A 23,363-nucleotide genomic window follows, 5' to 3' on the forward strand; every position below is an offset into this window, starting at 1 on the left:
GATGTTTTATTTTTGGTCATTCCGGAACTGTCAAATTCGTTACCACGTGGGATTTTTTCGGATTTTCCTAGCAAAAGTTTATGTTTATTTGTTGAAGAATTTTCTCCAAAAAAATGACTACAATTAGTGCGGAGAAGCGTAAAAATGATTCGGGAGAAGAATCCCAAAGTAAGAAGATTAAGCAGGTATCAAAGTTTAGTGGAAAATTTGAAAAAAGACCTTTCAAAGATGCAAAAACAAGGTTGCCGGGAAAGCCGGGAAAGTTTCATGGTAAAGGAGAGAGGAAGTTCTCTGCTGATAAGGGTTTTGTCAATAAAACTTCAGGACAAGATAAACAGGATTGGAAAGCATATAAGCAGCAAAAGAAAGAACTACGTATTAAACGGAAGGAAAAGCAAAAAACCAAGGATCTCATGGATGTAATGAATGAAGCTAAGCAAATCTACGAGAAGTTGAAATGGTAAGAAATAAAAATAGCCCACTTGAAAAAAAGTATTAGTTACATTTCTGATAAAAATAAAAATTGAATTTCAGTAAAACTACCAAGGGAAGAGTGGAGATGGCTACGAAACTTCACAATCTCCTCAAGGGTGATGATAAGTACAGCAAAATGGTTTTAAGTCACGATACAGCTCGTGTTGTCCAGTGCCTTCTAAAAGTAGCTCCGGCAGCAATTCGGTCAGAGATTTTTGAGAAGCTCTCAGGGAGCTTACCATCAATGGCAATGTCTAAATACGCCCATTTTTGTGTCTTGGCAATGCTTAAGCATGGATCAGCAGAGACACGTGAGCGTTTAATTGAAGCTCTGTATGGGAACTACGTAAAGCTCTGTACTCACTCCTTTGGCCACATCATTGTCGATTCCATTTACATGACTTGGGCCACTGCTCAGCAGAAATCGTCAATGCGACAGGAATTTTACAGTGAATTGTACAGAAGAGATAAGGATTCCAAAGTGAAATGTCTGGTGGATACATTTAAAGATGCTCCACACATGAAAAACGTTGTTCTAGGAACTCTTAAGCAGCACATTGTGAAGGCTGTTAACAAGAAACTTGTGGACAATAGTTTGTTCCATGGAATTCTTGTGGAATATCTGATGGAGTGTTCAGAGGAGGATAAACTGGAAATGGCTATTGCTTTTAGTGGTCTCTTGGCATCACTCGCAAGTACACGGGAAGGTACCAGAGCAGCCACTTTGTGTTTTTGGTATGGGACAGCCAAAGAACGTCGTTCGGCACTGAAGCACCTTAAGGAACATGTGGAGAAAATCTGTGTTCATGAATTTGGGTATTATCTGATCTTGGCTATTCTGCACACCATCGATGATACCAAGATGCTGAAGAAGACCCTTTTGGATACAATTGTGAATAAAGTTGAGGCAGTTGTTCAGCACGAAGGTGGCCGGAAGATTGTTGAATGGATGATACAGCCAGGAGATACCAACAATTTTCATCCATCGATAACGGCTACACTCAACGAAGGTCTCAAGTACTCCAAGAAAGATGTGGCTGTTCGTCAGACGGAAATTCTGGAGGCTTGCCATAGAGATCTAGTAAATGCAGTGGCGGCTAATGCGAATTTTTGGCTATCAAATGGTCATATTGCACGAACAACGGCCACTATTTTGTTGGCCAGAGAGAATGAAAAAACCCCTGAGGCTTTTCAGAGCTTGGTGAAAGTCATTAGCAATCCCAACTGGACACTAGCCCCACTGGAAAAGGCACAAACAGAGGAAAATGAGGAATCAGATGAAGAGAAGCCAAAAAAGAAGAAATTTAAGAAGGTAAAGAATCCTTTAGTGAAACATCAGGTGCTGGAAATGGCAGAGGAATGTCCTGTGATTGGAGTGGAGGATGCTGGGCTTCACATTGTGCTGAAAAAATTGATCAAGAATCCAAATTTTTCCTCAATTCTTGTAGAAAATTTGGCAGAGGTTACGGTAAGTATTAAAACTATCTTTATTATGTGTTATTTTTTTTTCACTCAAACCACAAAATCGAGCATGCAGTGAAAACAAAACACCTCTCAGGGCCCCTACTTCATTTACTGCTCGAACTCCAAAAACAGAGGGAGCTGTGTGCTGTATATAATCCCTTGATTTTTTCATCCCCAAAAATTTCCACCTTCCATCCCTTTTTCTCCATCTTCGCATTTCAGACGATTTCTGTGAGAAATGGAGTTAAGGCGTCTACATATTGGGAGCAATTTTCGTCAAAAATTGCGTTTTTGACAAAAATTTAACGTTTCCACCTACAACACTGCCTGCAGGGAATTTCCTTCAAAAAAGCAATTTTTGACAAAAATTGCTCCCAATGTGCAGAGGCCATTACGCTGTTTGGCCGTGCGCCAATCGCTAGCTATAGAGGCCAAACGGTAAGAGATAGCGACTTGGGACCTTCGTGGGACGTCCCCATAAGTCGACTCAAGGATGGTTACATCCCCCTCATTTTTCCCCGCCCTTCCCTTTGGCCTACAAAATCATATTTTTTGGGATTGCTCTAAAACGCGACGTGCGATTTTTTTTTAATTTTTGGATATATTTTAGAGATTATTTAGGCGGACATTTCGTCTTTATACGAAAATACCGTTGAATCATTTCTAATGGACGCTGTTTGCATAAGAAAGTCTATCATACTCTTTCGCACTCTTTTTCTTCTTTTGAACCATCAAATTTAATTTAGTTTAGTCCAATTGTAAGACAGAAAGAATGGAATGGACTTATGCAAATCTTTTGAGGAAGAAAAAGAAGAAAATTTGTACTTTATAAAATTTTCCTGATCTAAAAGGTGTAATATAATAATAATAATAATGGTGGCACAACGTTCCATAGAGAAACTAGGCCTTCCCACAAGGGAAGTTTGGGACGTCCATTATTATTTTTTTCATATACAGTAGACTCTCACTCAATCGGCTCTTTTTCAATCGGGTGACAAATTTGTTGACAATTTTCACGTTTAATTATGAAGCTAATTCGATAAAATTCGCTGTAGTTCTTCCTATTTTATCGTGATTCTTTATAATTGAGCGCTTTTTGTGGAATTTACAAAGGCTTTGACGCTCAATTCTATCGCTAAACCGGATGACATTTTGCCCCATATTCCCGATTGAGAGAGAGTCTACTGTACAGGGATGGGGTTGTCAGTCCCATGTCCCGTGGAATCAAGTGCAGTGAAGTTCACTGGATGTAATTCGAACATATTTAACGCTAGAAAAAATCCTGGTGACCTAAACAGGATTCGATCCACAGACACTTGCATCATAGAGCTAGTGCTCTACCACTTGACCCATTGACTGCCCCATCTAAAAGGTGTACCTAAAGTCTAGAGACGGGTTTTCGAGGTCAAAGTTTAAAAAGTCTCTAGATAGCGAATTTGTCATCCAAATGGCATTACATTTGAATTCGTTGGAAAGATCTTAGATTTTCCTATAAAATTGAATCGGTTTCAATCGGTTCTGAACCAGTTTATAACCGATAACTAATTTTTATCCGAAATTCAATTATATTACTCCTGAAGTGTATTTTGGACAATGTTTTGTAAATCGGTTCAAATCAGCTGTAAACCGCTAATGAACCGATTATGAACCTTTAAAAATATTACCTTTAAAAATATTTTGGGGGATCTTTTTACAGAGTTTGGATAGGTTTAAATCGGTTGAGAACCGGTAAACGGTAAATAATGGGAAAGTTCTTTTGAGTACAAGTCTAACTAAATCACTAGTTCGAGCACTTAGGAAAGCCTGGGGTGCTTTTGACACCCCTTTTGCTTATTATATAAAATTGCAAGATGTTTGATTAAATATTCAAAGGGAAGCTGTGTAACGCTTACGGAGACCTCACAGAGCTTGTTGAGATGATCAAAATTGATTTTTTTTTTGAAATATTATCATTTTATTTAACTTTTGATCAGCAAAAAGAATTAAGTATCTGCTACCTGGAAACGCTATTTATAAGCAGTAAAGTAATTTTCTTTTTTTTCAGTTGGTGAAGTGGCTGCCCATCAACAGAGCATGTTTTTTACTGGCTGATCTCCTGAAGAGCGCCACAGATTCAGACAAATTGAGAGAAATATTGAGAGAACGCCGGGATCTGATTAAAAGTCAAAAATCCTCTGGAGCGAGTGTATTGTTAGAGAAAATTCAATAAAGTTTTTCTTTTTTAATGCGAGATTAAATGCAAATAATTTTAAAGTGTCCGTTGAATAATGTGGAGGCCGGAATCAGTGTCCACGATGCCAGAAAGTTCACCTACTTTGAGGGCGAAAGCAGCCTCTTCGAAGGCTTTTTGCATGACACCACGACCAAAGCTACCCAAATCTCCTCCCCTTTTGGCTGAGCTACAGTCAGAGAACTTCTGAGCCAATTCCTGCAATGTTGCTTCACCAGACTGAACCTGCTGGAGATAGCCTTCGAGGATTTTCTGTGCCTCCTCCTTGGAACGTGTGATGTTTTCTTGGCGCCAAGAACTGGGTCGCCGGCTCTTGGCATGCTTGACCAACAAGTGAGAACATTGAATGTTTGTTGGGCCCTGTGTTGATGCGGGTTCAGCCGGTGCTGTTGGTAGATCCCATTGCGATTCTTTGGTGTGCACATTCAAATAGTAGTGCATTCCTGGACAAAATGAAGTTTTTTTTATTGTTACCGTGAAAAGGCTGCGCATTGGCGTCCTTCCTTGGGAGGGGTTTTCAACATTTTCACTATGGCACTTACCAGTTGATCGACTCAATCTCTTCTCCCAACCAGCGGGAATAACTTCTTCAGTGGAATCTGCCATTACTACCCTTTAATATCCAGTATAATGGTCTTTTCAAAGCAAAAATCCTCCATAAATTGATTACCCCCAGAAATTTTAACTTCAACACTTCTGTGCGCCACACACGGCTTACCACTGAACTAAACTACAGATGACAGCCGGAAAGATAAAAAGAGCATTTACGGTACGCGTGCAAGCCTGTGGAAAAGTGAATAAGTCGTAAAAAATCATTAAAGTAAATGGTAAATTGTCCTGATTGTGAAACAATAGAATATCTGGACATTTAGTGTTGGAATTTTGCAGTAGTAATGTCCAGTGGTGGTTATATCGATCGTGTTCTGAAAGCATTAAAGGAGTGGGGTGTCAAACGGAGGTAATTTTTTTTTTTTGAGAATTTTCACTTGAAGAGCCACTTTATGTTCAAAGATATTACTGTTCTATGTTTATAACAGATCTGAGGAACGAGATGACGACATGGAGATTTCCAAATTACCACGAATTGGTGACATAAATCGCATGTCTTTTGGAAAGACGCCACAACACGGTGAGACTTTAAAGATTCTTCCGGATGGCTTTAAATGGTGCTAATTTTTGTTTACATTCCATTTTAGGAAACACCGCCAGTTCAAATCCAAGGCGTTTAACTACATCTGCTCTTCTCAATAAACATCTTCAGGGAGGGCATGATTTTGGGTCTGAAATACTTCCAAAATATGACAAATTGAACCTCCGGACAGAATTCCCAAATGCGTCATCCAGCTTCGCTCAGGAGCAATTCATCCGCAAATACAACAATCAACCACTCTTCCTCAATCGCAATGCTGACATTGAGATATCAGACGACGAGGATGTTACCTACGTTCCGCCCATGTCCAAGAGCAACAATTTCAGTAATTTCAGCCTCGGAGGCCCATCAACTAATGGCGAGTCACGCAAATCGCCCACAATCACCCAAAAACCCATCCCTGGTCTTATTCCCAGATCCAGCGTCACAAAACTGAAACCCATTGAAAGGTTTTCACGCTACAGTCAGCCCGCAGAAAGAAGTTCACGGTTTTCAAGCCAACGTGAGCCATCGTCTCTCTTAACACGAGCCTCCATCTACAGTGGTCTAAACAGCTTCAGGATGTCTACTTTGCGGAAATCCTCAGCGATATCAAAGGAAAATGTAAGGTTACTTCCTATTATTTTATATTTTAGCTATAATTCCTCTAAGAATCCTTGATTCAATTTTGATTTTAGATTGCTAACTTCAATTCGTCAAATCAAGCTGGTTTGATCGATACCTTTCCGATAAAGATTTTAATTTTAAGTCTAACGACTTTTGGATCATGAAACTAAAATTCAGTCTGTGATCCAAAAAGTGATTAGTTTACCAAGTTTGGCCACTATGGCCAGTTTATTAGCGATTTTCTAAATATCTTTTGTATATTCCCAAAGATATAAAAAAATTATGAAGCTATGAGAAAGTCTGTATATATATTTTTTTCAGATTTTTTTTTAAGTTGTTAAACGGAAGTTTTCAAACCCAGTATGAAAAAAAATCTTTTTCATTTTATTTTTTTGGAAAAAAATACTGCAATTGAAGGCCTACTTAAGATTAGTTGAAAAATGTTCCAAACTTAACGAATTAATTTTTCGTAATGACTGCTTTAAAGCTTCTTCCCTCCCTTTTTTCTGCAATATGAATTTAAAAATATTAATTAACCTGGTAACCAAAAGACCTTTTATTTTTAATAAAAGTGATAAAACTTATTAGAGGATCCTTTAAGAATTTCAAATTTGGAATCCGTTCATCACAGTCACATATAGATTTTTTTTATTGTTCGAATACAAAGATAAAGGCAATACAAACATTTCGCTTTTTTCGACTTATTAACGGGCTAGAGGACAAACATTAAGAAGATATCAATTACCGTGCTTCCGTGGCCCTCTTAGAAAAAAAAGGCAATAGCTAGACAACTAGGGCAGTTCTAGAGGCATTCTATTTATCCTCTATATTTTCATTATTCTTTGGAATCGTGGTAACTATTTCTATCAAAAAAATTGTTCTCATCTATTTTTTAAGGTTATAGTACCAATCAGATGATTCTAAAAATTCTTGTTTTTAAAGTTAAATTTCAACAGATATACATATATTTTTTCAAGGAGTGAATAAGTGACTCAGAGTGAGCCAAGAGCGATGATTGGGAAAGTAGTGCTGATCTGGAGCAGAAAATCGTTAGATCAGCACTATCTTTCTAAGAAATTGACAAATCGGCACAGTTTGGCCAAAAATCGGTATATCGACATGAGATTAGCAGATTTAAATGTTAGTTCTTACGAAATACATTGTTCGTTTAAACTTGATTATCATCGGAAATTTCGTTAAGAAATACAGAGAAACACTTCTGTTGTTATTGATCGAAAATAGACAAAAAATAAATTGAATTTAATGTTTTTTTTTAATAAAAAAAAAAACAAACTGAAAGTTAATTTTCAAAACGTTCAAAAAGTATCATCAATATCAGGTCAAAATTTAAAAAAACAGCATTATATTTTTTCTTAAAAAAAAAAAGAAATACTTATATCTGATTTTAACTCTCTGCTCGAAGAATCAATACATTGCATGAGGAATTCAAACTCTCAACCAATATCTGTTAGATTTTTTAAAATTATTAATATTATTTTTATTACAATGAAAACTGCACAGAAAATTGATATTTTTTTTTCCTGAATCTTTGGGCTTTTATAATATCAAAATAACCTCATAGTATCTATATATTTTTGGCATTGTATAAAAGAGCAGTAAAAAAGTTAAAATTAAGTAACAAAAAATTTGAAACAGTGATATTATCGTCTAAATTTTGGCAAAGGGAAAATAAAGGGCTTTTCATTCTATCTGCAACAATTTTAAATGTTAAATATATAAATTAGACCCATTTTTGTAAAGATTTAAGTTTTTTACTGACCATAATTTAGATATTTTACCGCTCATTTTTATTTTTTTTATTGCCTATTTTGATTTTTTACTGCTCATTTGTTTTTTGCCTATATTTTTTACCGGAGGCAGCTAAAATCCCGAAAGCCAAAATACCGAATATTCAAAATCCTGAAAGGGATGAAAACTAATGATAAGCCTAGATCAGGTTATTGTAGGTGAGATTTTTAACGTGAGCTAACTCGGAATGCATGAAAATTCGATTTAGAGCTGAAGTTGGGGGACGCCACTCAGTTATTTTTTTAATCAAATACGTGAAATTATGCAAATTTTGTATTTAAACCAAAATATCAAAGATTTGGATGGACTGACAGAAAAGTGATGTATGAGTGAAATGTAGACCAAAATAATCTCTATAATTTTGCCGTAGAACTTGATCTCATCGATTAATCAGAAGCCGAGATAATCGAGGTTGTTTGTTTCTGAACTCGTTTTTTCGACCAGAGCGCCCCAAGTGTTCATTTGATGAACTTCAACTATATCAAAGAATTGTTGTATTTTGTGGGACTTTCCATTTAAAACCATATTTTAAGTGTCTTGGTGGAGTAGAGGCCGTCAAATTGGCATCTGAGTGATTTCAAAGCGTTATTATGGGAAAAATCAATTTTTTAACACTTAAACGGCAAAATCGGACAGATCGCATTATCTGATCGAAAAATGATGTAGGGATGAAATATAGAGACAAATGTCCTCTACAATTATGTCGAAATAATCATCAAAATCGGTTCAGCGACAGTCTAGATAATTGAGGTTATGTGATATTGAAATTGGTTTTTTGACTGTGGCGCACCTGGTGTTGGTCCCAGGAAGTTCAAATGTTTCAGAAAGTTGTAGCATTTGGTGAGATCTTTCGTTTAAGCCCTCACTCATCAAAATCGGTCAAACAGAACCGGAGGTATGATTTTTTGAATTTCGTGAACTTTGACCCCTCATATCTCCGGTTCTATTGAAACCACAGCGCACTTACGCCCCATTTTGGAAACGTCCTAAACTGGACTACAAGCACAACATTAACTTGCAAGCATACATTAACTTGCACAAAGGAATTTTTGAGAAAAATGAGTTCTAAACTGGACTACAAGACTCTAAAATTTCATTAACTTGCACAAAGGAATTTTTGAGAAAAATGAGTTTGAATTTCGATGAATTTTGGCGCTATCGCAGCGCCACCTGTGGTGACTTTTTGAACTTCTATCTGAAAGTGTTCATCGAGACAAAACCAAAAAGCCAAAATTTAGGTCGATATGTTAATTAGAACCGGAGATAGAGGCCGGTCAATATTCGAACTTTGACCCCTTATAGCTCGGGTCAGGGGTTTATGGATCGACTTAAGTATTTTTTTGTTTGATTGGTATAATCAGCGGCTACAACATACTAAAATTGCAGCCCGATTCATAAAGGAATTTTTGAGTTATTTAAATTAGAAAATAACTTATAAGATTTTAAAATTTTCTTTTTAATAATAGCGCCCCTAGCGGTGGTTTTATGAACTTGTGATGTTAGAAGAGGAAGTGGCATTTTATGAGAGCTTTCCAAAAAGCCCTTACTTTTTAAATTCTGATAATTAGAATCGGAGTTATGGCCATTTTAATAATTGTTTTTTGGACCCTTCTAGCTCGGGTCAGGGGGATCGGGGGACCTTTAGTTTGGTATTGATGGAAAGCCCTAAGGCCCAGCTATAACATACTAAAATTTGAGCCCGATCAATGCCATAGGAGCGGAGCCATTAAGAAAACAAAAAATGGGGGTCTTCAAAATGGCGGAAGGGTGGGGGTGAGGGGTCAATGCACCAAGTTGCAATTTTCATACGATATATAACCTTTGCCGAAAACCGCAAGTCGATATCTCTTTTAGTTTAGGAGCTAGTAAGCCCCAAAGAGCGGCCGGCCGGCCGGGATCGTAACTTAGCCCCCCACATATTCGGGATCAGGAAGTGGCGAAACGGGCGAAACACATTTTGGCAAAGTTTGGGGTCGATCGGAGGACATGAGATTTTGTTAGGATTATAGTAGGTGAGATTGTTAAAAATCTCACCTAATAGAAATAGAGTATATTGTGTAGAATAATTTCCCAAGCACAGAAAATTTCCCTTTGCCTCCAGCAAGCGCAGGTTGCAATCGTGGGAGTAGCTGTAGCTAGGACACTTTTAAGAGGGATTTTGGCTTTCATAATTTTGACTCTTGGGATTTTGGCTTTTGGGATTTTGGCGTTCGGGATTTTGGCTTTCGGGATTTAGACCGGGACCCTATGCAAAAGGTTACAAACGGTTTCCGTGTTCGTATGTGGGTGCAATACAGATTTTATCGACATTCTCAATTCTCAACTGAAATTGCTGCGGCATTCTCAAATTGTGCAATTTTTCAGCGATTTGAGATATCGCTCACTAAAAAAAAATCTTGCGAAAGGGGCACAAGACTTTTTACTGTTCTTTCTGTGGAATTGGTGCAGTAAAAATGGACTCAGAAGAGATAAAAAATGGGTACCGGTCTAAATCCCGAAAGCCAAAATCCCGAAAGCCAAAATCTTGAAAGCCATCCCTCTTAAAAGTCTCATAGCTTCATAAAGCTAGATGTTTGGGTGCTACACGAATTGTCGCAAAAGAACTTCTTGGAGCAACTTGATGGTCTGCGATTCTTTGCTGAAATGTACGAAATCGACCAATTTTTGAAACGGATGGTGACTAGCGATGAAAAATGGGCCACATACGAGATAAAACAGCTGGAAAAGTCATGGTCCAAACCATCGCCAAGCCCGGAGTAACGACCAAAAATGTTTTGCTTGCTGTATGTTTGGTGGGATTGGAAGAGAATCAGCCCTATGAACTGCTGTCCAACGGCCAGATGCTTGATTCGAACCTGTATTGTCAAAAACTGACCAAATTGAAGCAAGAGATTGACTAGAAGCGCCTAGAATTGGCCAATATATGGGAGGTTTAATATGGGAGGTAGTATATGGGAGGTTTTATTACACCCGCCGTATAGCTCAGACCGGGCACTAAGAAATTATCACGTTCTCAAGTATAATTTGCATTTTTTTTAGCGGTGCAAAAGTATCTTCTACAAGGGCTTCTAAAAATTACCTAGTCAAATTTTCACCGGTATGGACGAGGGGTTATTACTATATATCGTGGAATTATAAAATTATTTTCATAATGAACAAAAGTTAGCAAACAAAACGCCACATATTTTTTTTTAAATCTAAATCTGGTAATCCTAATTATGTTAATTTTATCTTCAAAATTAAGCTTTAAATGGTTCAAGACTTTTTACTTGACCTAAATACAATTTATTGTAAAAGAATCACCGTTTGTATGATGCAAAACAATATTTCCTATTCACTTGAGATTGTAACATTTTATTTGTTTGTGGGCTCTTACAGAGATACTTATCACGAAGCTCAAGAATGCTACATTCTGTCATTAAGGACAGCTATAATCTGGCACAGAGGAATAACTACAAGGAACTTTTGGAGAAACTTGCTCCATCGTCTATGACCAAATCTCGATCATTGGGTGGGACACAGAATAAGCAGAAAATTGTAGACACTATAAATCTAGCCGATTATGAGTTTTCTGACGATGAAGTACCAACGTTCACGATGAAATCCTCAACGAAGACATCGACAGTTCTACAGGAGAGCATCAATAATTGCAGCAGCAAGAAGGCTCCAATTGTGGCACCAATCAATTCCAAATCCATCACTCTGAGCTCATCAGAGTCCCCAAGTCGTGTATCAACACCAGATATTGAGCCAGTGAATTCAGTTTTGGTAAAGCTAAAGAGTGTACCGTACTTTCATGATGACTGGTTGGCCAAGCAAACGGAGAAGAGTATTAAGAATCGGGAGGAGTACAAGAAGAAAATTGAGGAAGCAGAAAAATTGTGAGTGAAATCTATTTATTCAAAAGTCATAATATTTATACAGGAAAATTAACCATTAGACCTTTAAGGGCCAAGCAGTATGAAACCGAGAGAAAAAAGGATGAAGCAGATTTCTTCATTAAAAAGATGAAGGATATTGCTATTTCTCCACCACCAATTGTAATTGAGGATTCAGAAGAAGAAGAACCAGAATTTGTTCTTCCAGAATTGACGCCACAACAAATAAATCTCGTGAAGACTGTCACACAGAGGGGTTTACCGACAGAGGTGAGTTTTTTGTCCTTAAAATTTATATATATATATATATATATATATATATATATATATATATATATATGGAGAGACTAATAGCTTTAAAGGAATCAAAGTTTTAATTATGAGTTTTTCTTTGAAAAATATCTGGGATAAAAATTTAGTGGACTAAAATTATATTGATGAACGAATTGATGTTCAAGTTTTTTTCTTTCAAAAATCTTTTCCATGTCAGTTGAGAAATTTGAGACATTTCAAACATGTTTCAGGTCAAACATTTTTGTCATAATCTGTAGGTATTTAAAAACACAAAATTGTTTCCTATAAGAAAATGCCAGGTCGTTTAGTGTACAGGGTGCACAGACTTAAGGGTTAAAATTCTTTGATTCCATACAAGCAAAATTTATGAGAAAATTTTTAATTGGGATTGTATTTTAAGAGTAACTGACAAGGTTATGCCGAGGGAGGGCCACAGAATAAATTAAAAAAAATGCATTAACCGAAAAATAGTTCAAAAACACTAAGATTTATAGCTCGCATTAAGGACACTTCATTCAAAAAACGCGCCTTAACCGTTTAAGGGCAAAAGGGTAAAAAATGAGGGGTCAGAAAAAATCACTTTTTCTGACTTAAAGCAAAATATACTTTACTTTCATTTTTTTTTAAGCAAAGACCTCTTGACAGTAGAAACTATTGGAAGATTGCATAAGTTCACACTACAGGTGTGATTACAGCTTAACTCCATAATTTTTCTTGTCTTTTTTGCATGCACTGAAAAGATTATAGTTTCTTACATCCCTCTAATGCTAAGTATCCTTCAAATACGTCGATATGTCCTTTCGATGACTTTTCCAAAATATGGAATGTTAGGCGAATTTTGGAAAGGTCCAAGTGATGGACTTACACGGAAAAGTATTTTGGACGTTTATTTAGATTATGCTCTTGCTCTAAGAATGACTAATGGCCTCTATACACTACAAAAATTTATTTCCATACTGAAGCAAATACATTTTTCTCTAGTGTTTAGAAGCCATAAAATGTGTTTTGGAAAATTTTGAAATAGGGATTTATCCTTCGAAAGATACACTCCATTTTAAACGGCTTCTGACATTGATGACGATATTCTGAGTGTCATAATGGAAGAAAGATGTTGGAAAACAACAATAATTGGAGCAAATTCGACTGTATCCCACCATTTTCAAAATATTTTATACGTTTCCAAGATCGATACATGAATTCCACATTTTTTTGACTGAAATGTTTAACCCATTCAGTCAATGTATCAGAAATACTTGAGATAGAATTTTCATATTTTGGGATACGTTTCCTACAGACTAATAGATGAATTTTTTAAAAAAGAAAAAAAAATTACATTTCATGAGGGGCGTGAGGAGCCCTTGTTAAATACACGTCTTAACCATGGGCGTACCCAGCTAGGGACAGAGGCGTCAAAGAAATTCAAAAACAAATGAAAAGTAAAAAAAAATATGTGTTCACCAAAAAAAATTAAATTTTGTCAGTAAAAAAATCCAAATCTTTCCAAAAAATGGGCCTAATTTTTCAATTCATAGAGATCGAAACTTTCATGAAAATTCTACTGCTTTTAAAGATATAAATAATTTAGTCGATTCTCAAATTTGATGTTTTACTGCTCATTCGTACAGTGTAAATACAAAAATAGAAACTCAAAAACCATTAGTCCAATAGAGTGAGGGCAGGGCAAGGCTGTTGCCCGTTCTGTACTTCATACAAAAATTAAAAAAAGTTAAGCGTTTTTTTAGCACTAACAATTTACCATATAATATGTTATTGAGAAGAAAGCAAGTTTCTCAAAATGATTCTACCAATCATTTTTTATAATCTCCTTAATGGCCTATACACTTTGGGAAGAGTTTTTGTCAAAAATTGTATTTTTGACAGAATTTTAACGTTTCCACCTATAGAAGTGCAGAAAATTTCCTCCAAAAAAAAGCATTTTTTTTATGAAAATTGCTCCCAATGTGTAGAGGCCTTAAGATATCTTAGAAACTTGACGTGATGGACCTCAAGTTTCTTCGGAAGATATGTTTAAAAAAAAAAGCACCGACGACTCCGACAGTTTATTTGAAGCCATCAAATGGAGTAGTCAGAGGTGAAATTTAAGAAAAGCTGAGGTCGTACATTGACTTTGAACTTTGATCGGTTGAGAGGTTATGCGGGTCAAAAAGGCTGAAAATTTCATATTTTCTAGCTTTTTTTCTCAACATAATAAAAAGTCTATTTAATTCAAGCTCCTAGGCATACAGAAGCATAACATTTAAACTATATTTTTTGACATTTTATTAAAAAAAAAAAATTCGGCCGTTAGGACCTGATTGTCGGAAACGAATATTGAAAAAACTCACTTTTCTTTAGTAACGATTACTTAGAGTAGATTCATCTGACCCCAGAAACCAATTATTTTCTGTTAGTAGATGAGTTAAACTCGTACTTGAACTTAAGGACTTATTGGGTTTTTGGGAAAATTTAATACAAAAATATGATTTTCGGCGTATTTTGCACCACATTTCGTCTTGCAAAAGAAATGGTTATCAAAGCAACAAAACATCCTTCGTTCAAGTTAGTTTAACTCAACGTCTAATAGGAAATAATTTGTTTTTTTGACGTTGGATTATTCTATTCTAACTAATAGCGACTACCGAAAAGTAAGTTTATTTCAAAAAGACGTTTCCAAAAATAAGGTGCCAATTTCCAAGGACTAAAATTTTAAAATATTTGGAAAATGAAGTCCAAATATTATATTTTTACATACTTAAGAGCTTTAATTGAAATAATTTTATTACGTTGACAAAAATGAAAGAAAACATGCTGTTTTTAGGCTGCGTGATTCATGTAACCCCTTAAGGGGTTACGTAGGTCAAACTGACTAAAAACAGCACATTTTTCTGTAATATTTTCACATCATAAGCTTTTAAGCTTTCAAGCTTTTAGGCATATAAAAGTACAATATTTAAAGTATATTTTCTGAAATTTTCTTTTAAAAATTCAGCTGTAGGATCTGATTTTCGGAATTCGGAAACCTTTTTGAAAAAAAAAATTTCGATGGACAAGATTTCTTGAAATAAATTAATTCGAAATCCAAAAACCAAATATTTCCTGTTAGCTAATGAGTCGGACCAGTCCTTCATCATCATCATCATTTTCATTTACAACCGTTTATCCCTATTGGGGTCGCATCCTTGAAGGAATAGCATTTTAGAAGTATTTTACACCATGTTTCGTTTTATAGAACAAGTTATGATCAAGTAAACACGAAATCCTTCGGTCAAAGATTAGTTTAATTTATCACCTAACAGGAAATTTAACGTTTTTAATATCAGAAAACATAGCTCAATGGCTGATTTTGAAAATTTTTAAATTAAAATTCAGAAAATATAGTATAAGTCTTGTTCTTTTTATTCCTAAGAACTTGAATTAATTTTTTTATTATGCTGGAAAAGAAATTTGGAAAAAATATTCTGTTTTTTAGTCTTCTTGACAATCGTAACTCTTTAAATAAATTTTCATTAAATAAAAATATCAAAGATAGAAATTCTCAGAAGCATATCAATAATTCTCTAAAGACTGATTAGTCCCTTTTTGTCTTGAAGGGTATCAAGAAACGAAATGTTAAATGCTCACCGTCACCGCCAAAGCCTAACCGTATTTCGTTGATTTACGTATTTTCATTGTAATTCTTACGCAAATTCTCAATTACCTTACCTTATCTCATACTTGGTGACACTAGGTCAAAATAATATGAGAAAACTGAAGAAATAAAGCGAACATGCGATAAACGGTGAGCGAAAAACTTTACGAAAAACTGTAGCAAAAAATCCTACAGTTTTTTTTCACCGTTTATCGCATTTTCGTTTTATTTATTCAATTTTCTTATACTATTTTCACCTAGTGCCACCGAGTATGAGGTAAGGTAATACGGTAAATGAAAATTTGCATAAGAATTGTAATGAAAATGCGTAAATCAACGAAATACGTTGAGTATTTTACTGTCAATGTGATTCTGCCCTAAATATGAACTAACGGATGCATCCTTGCTGTAGTTATTTGGTAAAAAGTAGCGAATAATTTCTAAAAATTTATTTTATTTGTGGCCAATAATATGGGAGACAATACACTCGTGCGAGGAACACTGATGATCGTTTCTTAAGAATACCTAAAATTTGAGCATAGAATAATCTCTGGTGAAAAGTAGGACCATCTTATTTTTATAGATATATACTTTTTATTCCATTTTGTTTTACGTTTTTTTTTTTTCAAAATAAAAATTATGTACCCCCGCCAACAAAATTTGAGACTTAGCCCCCCCCTAACTGAAATCCTGGGTACGCCCTTGGTCTTAACGGTCGCTGAATTTAAATTCTGTGCTCTATTGCGCTATCTAGATAGAGGAACTACCCAAGAAAACAAATTGTCAAAAAAAAAAAAAAAAAAAAAAAAACAAAAAAATCAGGAAAGAGGAAAGAGACCAATTTTAACAAATTCGACAGAATGTCGCATTTTCCGTCCGCCATTTTGAGCAAAAATTTTGCATGACCTTCCGCGAAGCAAGAAAGCAATAACAAAATGTATTCCCATCTCTGCCGGACTATTTTTCTCAAGAAATTGAAGAACTAAAATGACTAAAAATCCATTCTCGACAGCAATTCGGATTAAAATTGCCCGGGAATAAATCATCTAAAATCACTCAATTTGCGTATGATGTATAATATCATGGAATGGGTTAAGGTGAACCGAATTACTGTGGCTATTTTTCTCCTCGTTTGCTACAATAAATAGTCTTTTTTGGATTGATTGGAAACAAGTGATGGAAATTGGATGCAATACAACAACATACAGACGAAAAGGTCCTGAAAAAAAAACAATTTAGCCTGTTGCAAAAGCTCATTTGCATCTCATGAAGGTGATGTTGCAAAAATTTGATGAGATTTCAGGGAAAATATATAATTTAGGCTGCCCAAACTCGACGAAACAATCATAGAAGATAAGAACTGTGAGCATTTTGTTAGTTTCGATGATACTTTTTAAGAAAAAGTCCATTTTTGGCCAAAACAAAAGACATAATCTTCCAAGGCAACAAAACTTCTTAAAAGCAGCTAAAAACCACCTTTCGAACTATCTTCTAGAAAAAAAGTATTTTCCTTAAAAAATGGTATTGATAAGCTTATATATCTGTAGAGGACAGGTATTAAGATCAATTGAGACTATACTCTTGATTATATAAATTATATGTCTGAAAAAAAAATTAACTGTTGAAATTTGCCTTTGGGTGACCTACGAACTTATGCAATCATCCAACACAATTATACGTAATATTTTTCATTAGAACGAAAATTATCATTCATTGGAATTGTCAGAAATATGATTTAAATTCTTGGGCTATTTTTGCCCCAAACGTCCATAGAAGAAAAAAGTACACAGAATCACTCTGTTAGACTTTCCAAGGTTAGACACAAAACGTTTCACAAATTTTGTTTGGTTGAATTTTTATTGTTGATTTTCAGTCCGTAAAAAGTGCCTCGTTCTTAAAGGGTTAAACAGAGAGCTTCTCAAATTTAAAAGAGGCAGTTGCAAAGGAAAATTGAACCTACTTACCGGTACCATTTCTAAAAAAAAATAACATTCACTCTTTAAAAATTAAAAAAAAAAGAATAAAGAAAAGTGTTCGGCTGTTAGAACCATTGAAAACCATTCAAAAACGAATTAAAATAGGGTTTATGCCGATTTTTCAAGTAAAGTCTAATGTCCTGGACACACTTACGACTAAAGTCCAGAGACGACTAAGCTCGTTCATAGCCAAGTCAGTTCCTGACACACTACAAACGAGGCTTAACGTTTACTAGCACTCACAAAACATAACTTTCGTGGGTTTTCTGCAGATATTTCTACTGAAATGCACTATTATTCCTTTGAAAATGAAACTACTTTTAAATTTACTTCACAATTCATGTATAACAACAAGAATTATTCACTAGAATCGCCAAAATTGGCTTAAGTCGCGAGTTAGCTTCCACCTCACAAATAGTATTAGTGTATTTCAGTAGAAATATCTGTATAAAAACCCAGGAAAGTTATGTTTTGTGGATACCAGTGAATACTAAGCCTCATTTGTAGTGTGTCAGGAACTGACTTGGGTATGCACTAGCTTAGTCGTCTCTGGACTTTAGTCGTAAGTGTGTCTAGGGCATAAGGGTCTCGACAGACCTGAGGATTAGCCGAGAGACGGCTTAGCGTAATTTTATTAGAAATAATGGTCAAACTACATTTCCATTGTTTTTCACTAAGTCGTCTCTCGGCTTAAGTCGTAAATGTGTCTAGGGCATAAGCCTTTTTGATCTAAAAGCATTTCTTTTGTATCATTATTCTCAAACTTATATTAATATCCTCGAAGAAAATTTAGATTTAGATCAGATCGAATTTTCAAAATTATTTATATAAATGGATTAATGAACAGAATTTCCTCAAAGAACAGTTCCTAATTGAATATTTAATTATCTAACATCTAGAGTTAATTCTCCAAATAAATGTACACCCAACTGGTATTTCAAATTTGGTTTTTACTAAAATCCTGGCTATATCCTTGACAAGTGATCAATAATCTTGACAAAAAGCTTGACTGAGGCAAAGAATAATTTCCAGTATTTACATAGATTGATTTAAATATTTTTGAAATATGACTTGTATTTTTTTTAAATATTTCTCTGCAATGTGGATATATTTGATATAATGAATAACAAAAAAAAGTTAATTTTATGATTTTTTTTTGTTTATGCCAGGTTATTGTGTCAAAGTTTAATCTGAATATTACAAGACAAGATCTGTGTACACTGGTTGGTGATGCATGGCTCAATGATGAAGTCATAAATTTCTATATGAATCTTCTGACTGAGAGGAGCAACAAGGATGACAGTCACCTTCCGAAAGTGTATGCTATGAATACATTTTTTGCTGTACGTCTATTGCAAGCTGGACACGCTGGCGTAAAGCGATGGACCCGAAAAGTGGATATATTTGCGCATGATGTCATTCCGGTGCCGGTTCATGTTAGCAATGTCCATTGGTGTATGGCTATAATTCACCTGAAAAATCGCACCATAAGGTACTATGACTCCATGGGACAGCCAAATATGCGTATCCTCGATGCTCTTGAGCAATATTTGAAGAGTGAATCGATGGATAAAAAGCAGAGGCCCTTTGATATGTCTGGATGGGAAAAGGAGTGTATGGCTGATGCTCCAAGGCAGATGAATGGAAGTGATTGTGGAGTATTTAGCTGTATGTTTGCGGAGTATATTACACGAAATTGTGAGATCAGCTTTTCACAGAGTGACATGCCCTATTTCAGGCAGAAAATGATTGTGGAAATTGCCACTGGGAAATTACTGCTGTGAAATCATGAATTCTAATTTAATAAAACATCTTTTTATTTCATTCATATATCATAATAATAAATTCATTCATATTATCTCTTGTGTATTAATTCTGTAAAAAGAAAATAACTCTCGAATCGCCCGAATATTGTGTGGGCTTCTTGTTTAATTTGTTTAAGGAAGAAATTCGAAAGGGATTTTTAACAGATTATTCTAAAAGTAAAAGAAAAATATTTAGTAACATTATTCTTGTGAGAAAATCATTCGATACTTTTTTTTTGTACATATACAATAAGAGTTTAATAGAAAAATTCTTTCTTCATTGCGTATTTTTATTGAACTTATCTATTAAAAGAACTCAAAAATTTCAGCAATTAGGTGTTCGATGCATGAAGTTATAGAATAGCAATTGTTTTGAATTTTAAATCTAAAGCCCAGAGATTGAAATTACAGGGAGCTAAGATTTTTTTCCTCTAACACAACAACCTTTTACAGAAAAATTAAAAAAAAAATATAGTTGTTTGCTTTTAAAAATGGCAAATTTATACAGTAATTTGGCATGACTTTCTTTGGCAATACTCATTGTGTTTTCTCTTTTTTCACTAATATTTTGCAAAAAATGATATTTTATTTGCTGAATAATCCCCCTAATAAGATTTTTTTTGGAGATTGCGTTATTTTTTGGGATATTATTAACTATAATTTAAAATTGATAGATTTTCTATTATGCGAATCATAGAAGTTACACTCAAAAAATAAACCGCGCTTCTTTTAGAATCATTCAAATTTTGTGTCAATATTTGGAATTGTATTTAATTTTCTATGTAAAAGATGTTCTTTGATTAACTCTACGGAGGATTTCTAACAATATCTGTTTCTCTTTATAAAACATTTTTAATATTTTTTCTCTATAAATTGAAAGTAATTTAATTAACAAATGGCGTGATTAATTTTCGTTAAATCTAACTTTAACTTAGCTTAGAGATAGATCTAACACTTATGGCCTCTACAGACAATTAGAGGCCACAGAGGCCATGTCATTAGACAGACAATTAGAGGACTTCAGTAGAGGTCATTTGTTGCCACTTTATGATATTAATAGGAAAAACCACATAAACATTCGCTACTTTCATTGCTCATTTAAAAAAAAAATTATAACATAACAATATTGGGACTCTTCATGAATTTTTATCGTAATTCTATGCAAATTATTAAGAAATCAAAATAAGTATTGCCTTAGTAAAGAAATCCCTATAGTTTTTATTTATTTTCAATTTAAAAAATTGTCACATTTTCTTGGAAGTTCGGAGATTTTTCTATATTTTTTAAGGGTTTGCTCACTATCATTACATTATTATTATTTTAAAATTCCTATGCAAACTTTAAGTTTAATGTGGTAATTAGAAAGTCAAGTCTAAATTACGAAGTGCTTCTTATGCTTAGGCATTATTTTATGTCTTTTTTTTAAATTATTTGTTAATTTTATTAACTTGTCTTCATTTTTTTGTATTTACTATTCTTATGCTTCTTATGTTATGCATTCTACTCGTACTACATTTTTCATTGTTTAGTTAGTTTAGTTCCTCAACTTTTGGAGCTTTTTTCTTGTTGGTGAAATTTTTGGATATACATCCAAGCACGTGTTTCTGTGGATGGTATTGGAGTATTATCAACTTTTAACAACAATGAGAGAGGGAAAGTTTTTGTTCTGTATTACTTCCATTTTTGGGTAAGAAAAATTCATTTTTCCTTGTCCCCTAAAATTGTAATAATCCTCCGGAGAGATAGAGTGAGAAAGAGATGAAAAAACTTCGCCACGACTAATGAGCGGAAAACTTTTTTCAACTGTGTTTTGCTGGTCATAAAGTTTCCACGTTTTTATTTTATTTTATCATGTTACATCATTTCGTGTTTTATTTCATTCCCCAATCTCAAAGATGAGGGTGGACAAAGAAACCAATTGGCTGAAGAGATTATGAGGAGCAATGCTTGGAGTGTGAAAAAAAATTGTGTTATATCAGACTTGAAAATCTGCTGGTTGAGATTTCTAACTCATTCCATTCCGGATATTCCTTAGAATTGTGTCCCTCCCCTCACATCCCGCCAAATGGAGGGCTTTAATCCATATAGGGGCCCGGGCGGGAAGTTGAAGACAAAAAAAAAACCAAGGAGAAGTGAAAGGAGTGCGCAAACTGTGTGTGATTTTGCGGAAATGTTGTTTTGACTATTTTATTAACAAAAAACAACGCCTATCTGCTAAACAAAAGGCAAGAAGAGAAAAGTTTTTACATAAAATACTTCCTCCCTGACTTCTCTGTGCTCATCCACTAGGATTTTTTCTTTTTTTTTGCAACACCCTTACTTTTTTTCCATCTAGTACTCTTTCACTTGTCACGAAAGAGGATCAGGGAGTATTTATTCTAATAAGAGGGTTTGCTGCTTACGTTCCATTGAAATACTTTGGAAGAAAGTTATTCGTCTAAATACAATTAATCATACTGTTATAATATTTCATCTGAATATCCCTAAGTTAGAGACTTTTAAAACTTATTAAAATTTTGAGTAGCTGTTTGTGAAGTAGCATATCTCCTAAATACATTGTTTTGTAAATAGAGATTTTACATCATTAGTGGACATAAAAAATTAACTTCAATTGCAAATTTCTATTTCACTATCAGTTTTGCTTTTAAATTTTCTATTAAATAGCTAATTAACAAAAAAAGATAACTCTCAAACTTTTCTCAGCTCATCATATTTATAAATACGATTTTGAAATTAATTTCTTATTTTTTTTTATAAAATGTGCCAGAACATTCGCTAAGAGAATTGTTTGTTTTTTTTCTATTAATGGGGATATGGGAAAATGAGGTGGCATTATATTTTTAATATTTTGTTTGGCCACCACCATTGACTTCTTCTGCATTCTTCTCCTATTAATTACATAAATTAATAATTTCTTATAACATTTTTTGGCAAATTGTCGCTATTGTTTTTCTTTTTATTATATAGAAATTTTGCGGTCACTAAAATAACAAGCGGGTAGAACATGAAATAAATAGATTGCAGAGAAATTGACAAACTTTATTGAATTTTCCTACAATTATGGTATATTCATATTTCTCCGCTTCGCTACTTATCATGTGTCTTCCGCCTTTTTCAACCTCCAACTTCTACCTTATTTTTTCTTTCTTTTTACATTCAGTTAGGCGAGGTGTGACTACAATTTGCGAGCTCACATACGCCATCCTTAACCGAGGATTTTCTTTAAATATGACACCGAGTCTGGTTTTGTAAGAGATCGCCGGCGATTTGGTCGATAGGGCTGGTAGTTTTCGATATTTGAAAAACTGTTTTCGTAGTCGAGTCGTCTTTGGGCCAGAAGGTAGTTGCTGTTCGATGGAGAGATTGTCGTCTCTACTGACTCTGTTGTTGAAGTCACTTTCTTGCTCTGTGAGATGTTGGCATTCGCGCTCTCCGTGTTCCCACGGACACTTTCACCACTCACAGTGGAGCCAGATGGTGCCAGTGATTGCCTCGTCGCCGGAGATGATGGGGTGACTTCCTGAATTAATTCAGACTTGTCGGTGATTGCGCCATTGTGCACAGGCGGGGACACCGTGGGTAAAGAAGATGGTAAATCACCTGTAAAGGAAGAAAAAGGAAGACATACTGTTCAAAGTTCCAGTATTTCGCACACTCAATCAACAAAGGATTTAGTATGTTATTACCAGGATTTTCCTGCAATTACAAAGAGTTTTAAATAATGTTTCTGAACGCTATTATAGAAGAAACTGGTGGGTGAGATTGAATTTTTGGGAAAGAGTAGAGAATTAATGACTTTAGGCATTTTTAGGAGCCCAACAGAAGTTAAGATATTTTTTATATCTTGGCATGTGTGTTTTTTTTTTGAAAAAAAATCTAAGTCTATCATCATTATGATGACAAACAAATTTTTAACGGTTACAGTTAAAAATTACGGTTATCTCTTACTATTATAGTTAAACTAATAGGGCGCCTTAGAACACTACAAAATTATTCAATTAAATGAAAATATTAAAATACTTAATAGTATATGGGACAAAATGTAATAA

At 34.6% G+C, this 23,363-nt stretch overlaps 5 protein-coding genes across 6 annotated transcripts in view; 2 read left to right on the top strand and 3 right to left on the bottom strand.

The window, feature by feature from the left end:
- Positions 1-14: 14 nt before the first annotated feature.
- Positions 15-4,168, top strand: LOC129807612 (protein penguin). The gene is made up of 3 exons (XM_055856993.1): positions 15-460; positions 535-1,942; positions 3,983-4,168. The coding sequence occupies exons 1-3, from the start codon at positions 114-116 to the stop codon at positions 4,145-4,147; spliced, it is 1,920 nt and encodes a 639-aa protein (XP_055712968.1). The 5' UTR covers positions 15-113; the 3' UTR covers positions 4,148-4,168.
- On the bottom strand, positions 4,109-4,816 carry LOC129807618 (putative peptidyl-prolyl cis-trans isomerase dodo). Its single transcript, XM_055857003.1, has 2 exons — positions 4,711-4,816; positions 4,109-4,611 (listed from the first exon to the last, which is right to left on the bottom strand). The coding sequence occupies exons 1-2, from the start codon at positions 4,772-4,774 to the stop codon at positions 4,187-4,189; spliced, it is 489 nt and encodes a 162-aa protein (XP_055712978.1). The 5' UTR covers positions 4,775-4,816; the 3' UTR covers positions 4,109-4,186.
- Positions 4,817-4,965: 149 nt separating this feature from the next.
- LOC129807610 (sentrin-specific protease 1-like) lies at positions 4,966-19,367 on the top strand. 2 transcript variants are annotated; one of them, XM_055856990.1, is made up of 6 exons: positions 4,966-5,126; positions 5,206-5,297; positions 5,365-5,921; positions 11,112-11,614; positions 11,674-11,881; positions 18,679-19,367. In XM_055856990.1, exons 1-6 carry the CDS (start codon positions 5,062-5,064, stop codon positions 19,291-19,293), a joined length of 2,040 nt encoding a protein of 679 aa, XP_055712965.1. In that variant the 5' UTR covers positions 4,966-5,061; the 3' UTR covers positions 19,294-19,367. The 2 variants fall into 2 exon arrangements, with proteins under 2 accessions (XP_055712965.1, XP_055712966.1); XM_055856991.1 differs by having other exon boundaries at positions 11,683-11,881.
- The window catches only part of LOC129807616 (protein pelota), a 232,813-nt gene continuing 225,571 nt past the window's right edge, over positions 16,122-23,363 (bottom strand). Inside the window, exon 4 of the transcript XR_008752299.1 lies at positions 16,122-16,296. The gene's annotated coding sequence lies outside the window, so the exon portion shown is untranslated. The remainder of the gene's footprint in view (positions 16,297-23,363) is intronic.
- The window catches only part of LOC129807609 (uncharacterized), a 142,425-nt gene continuing 138,364 nt past the window's right edge, over positions 19,303-23,363 (bottom strand). Inside the window, exon 7 of the mRNA XM_055856989.1 lies at positions 19,303-22,914. Coding sequence (XP_055712964.1) covers positions 22,520-22,914 — 395 coding nt within the window. The 3' untranslated portion in view covers positions 19,303-22,519. The remainder of the gene's footprint in view (positions 22,915-23,363) is intronic.

This window comes from Phlebotomus papatasi, chromosome 3 (genome assembly GCF_024763615.1).
Source record: "Phlebotomus papatasi isolate M1 chromosome 3, Ppap_2.1, whole genome shotgun sequence".
In the NCBI taxonomy this organism is placed as follows: Eukaryota; Metazoa; Arthropoda; class Insecta; order Diptera; family Psychodidae; genus Phlebotomus; species Phlebotomus papatasi.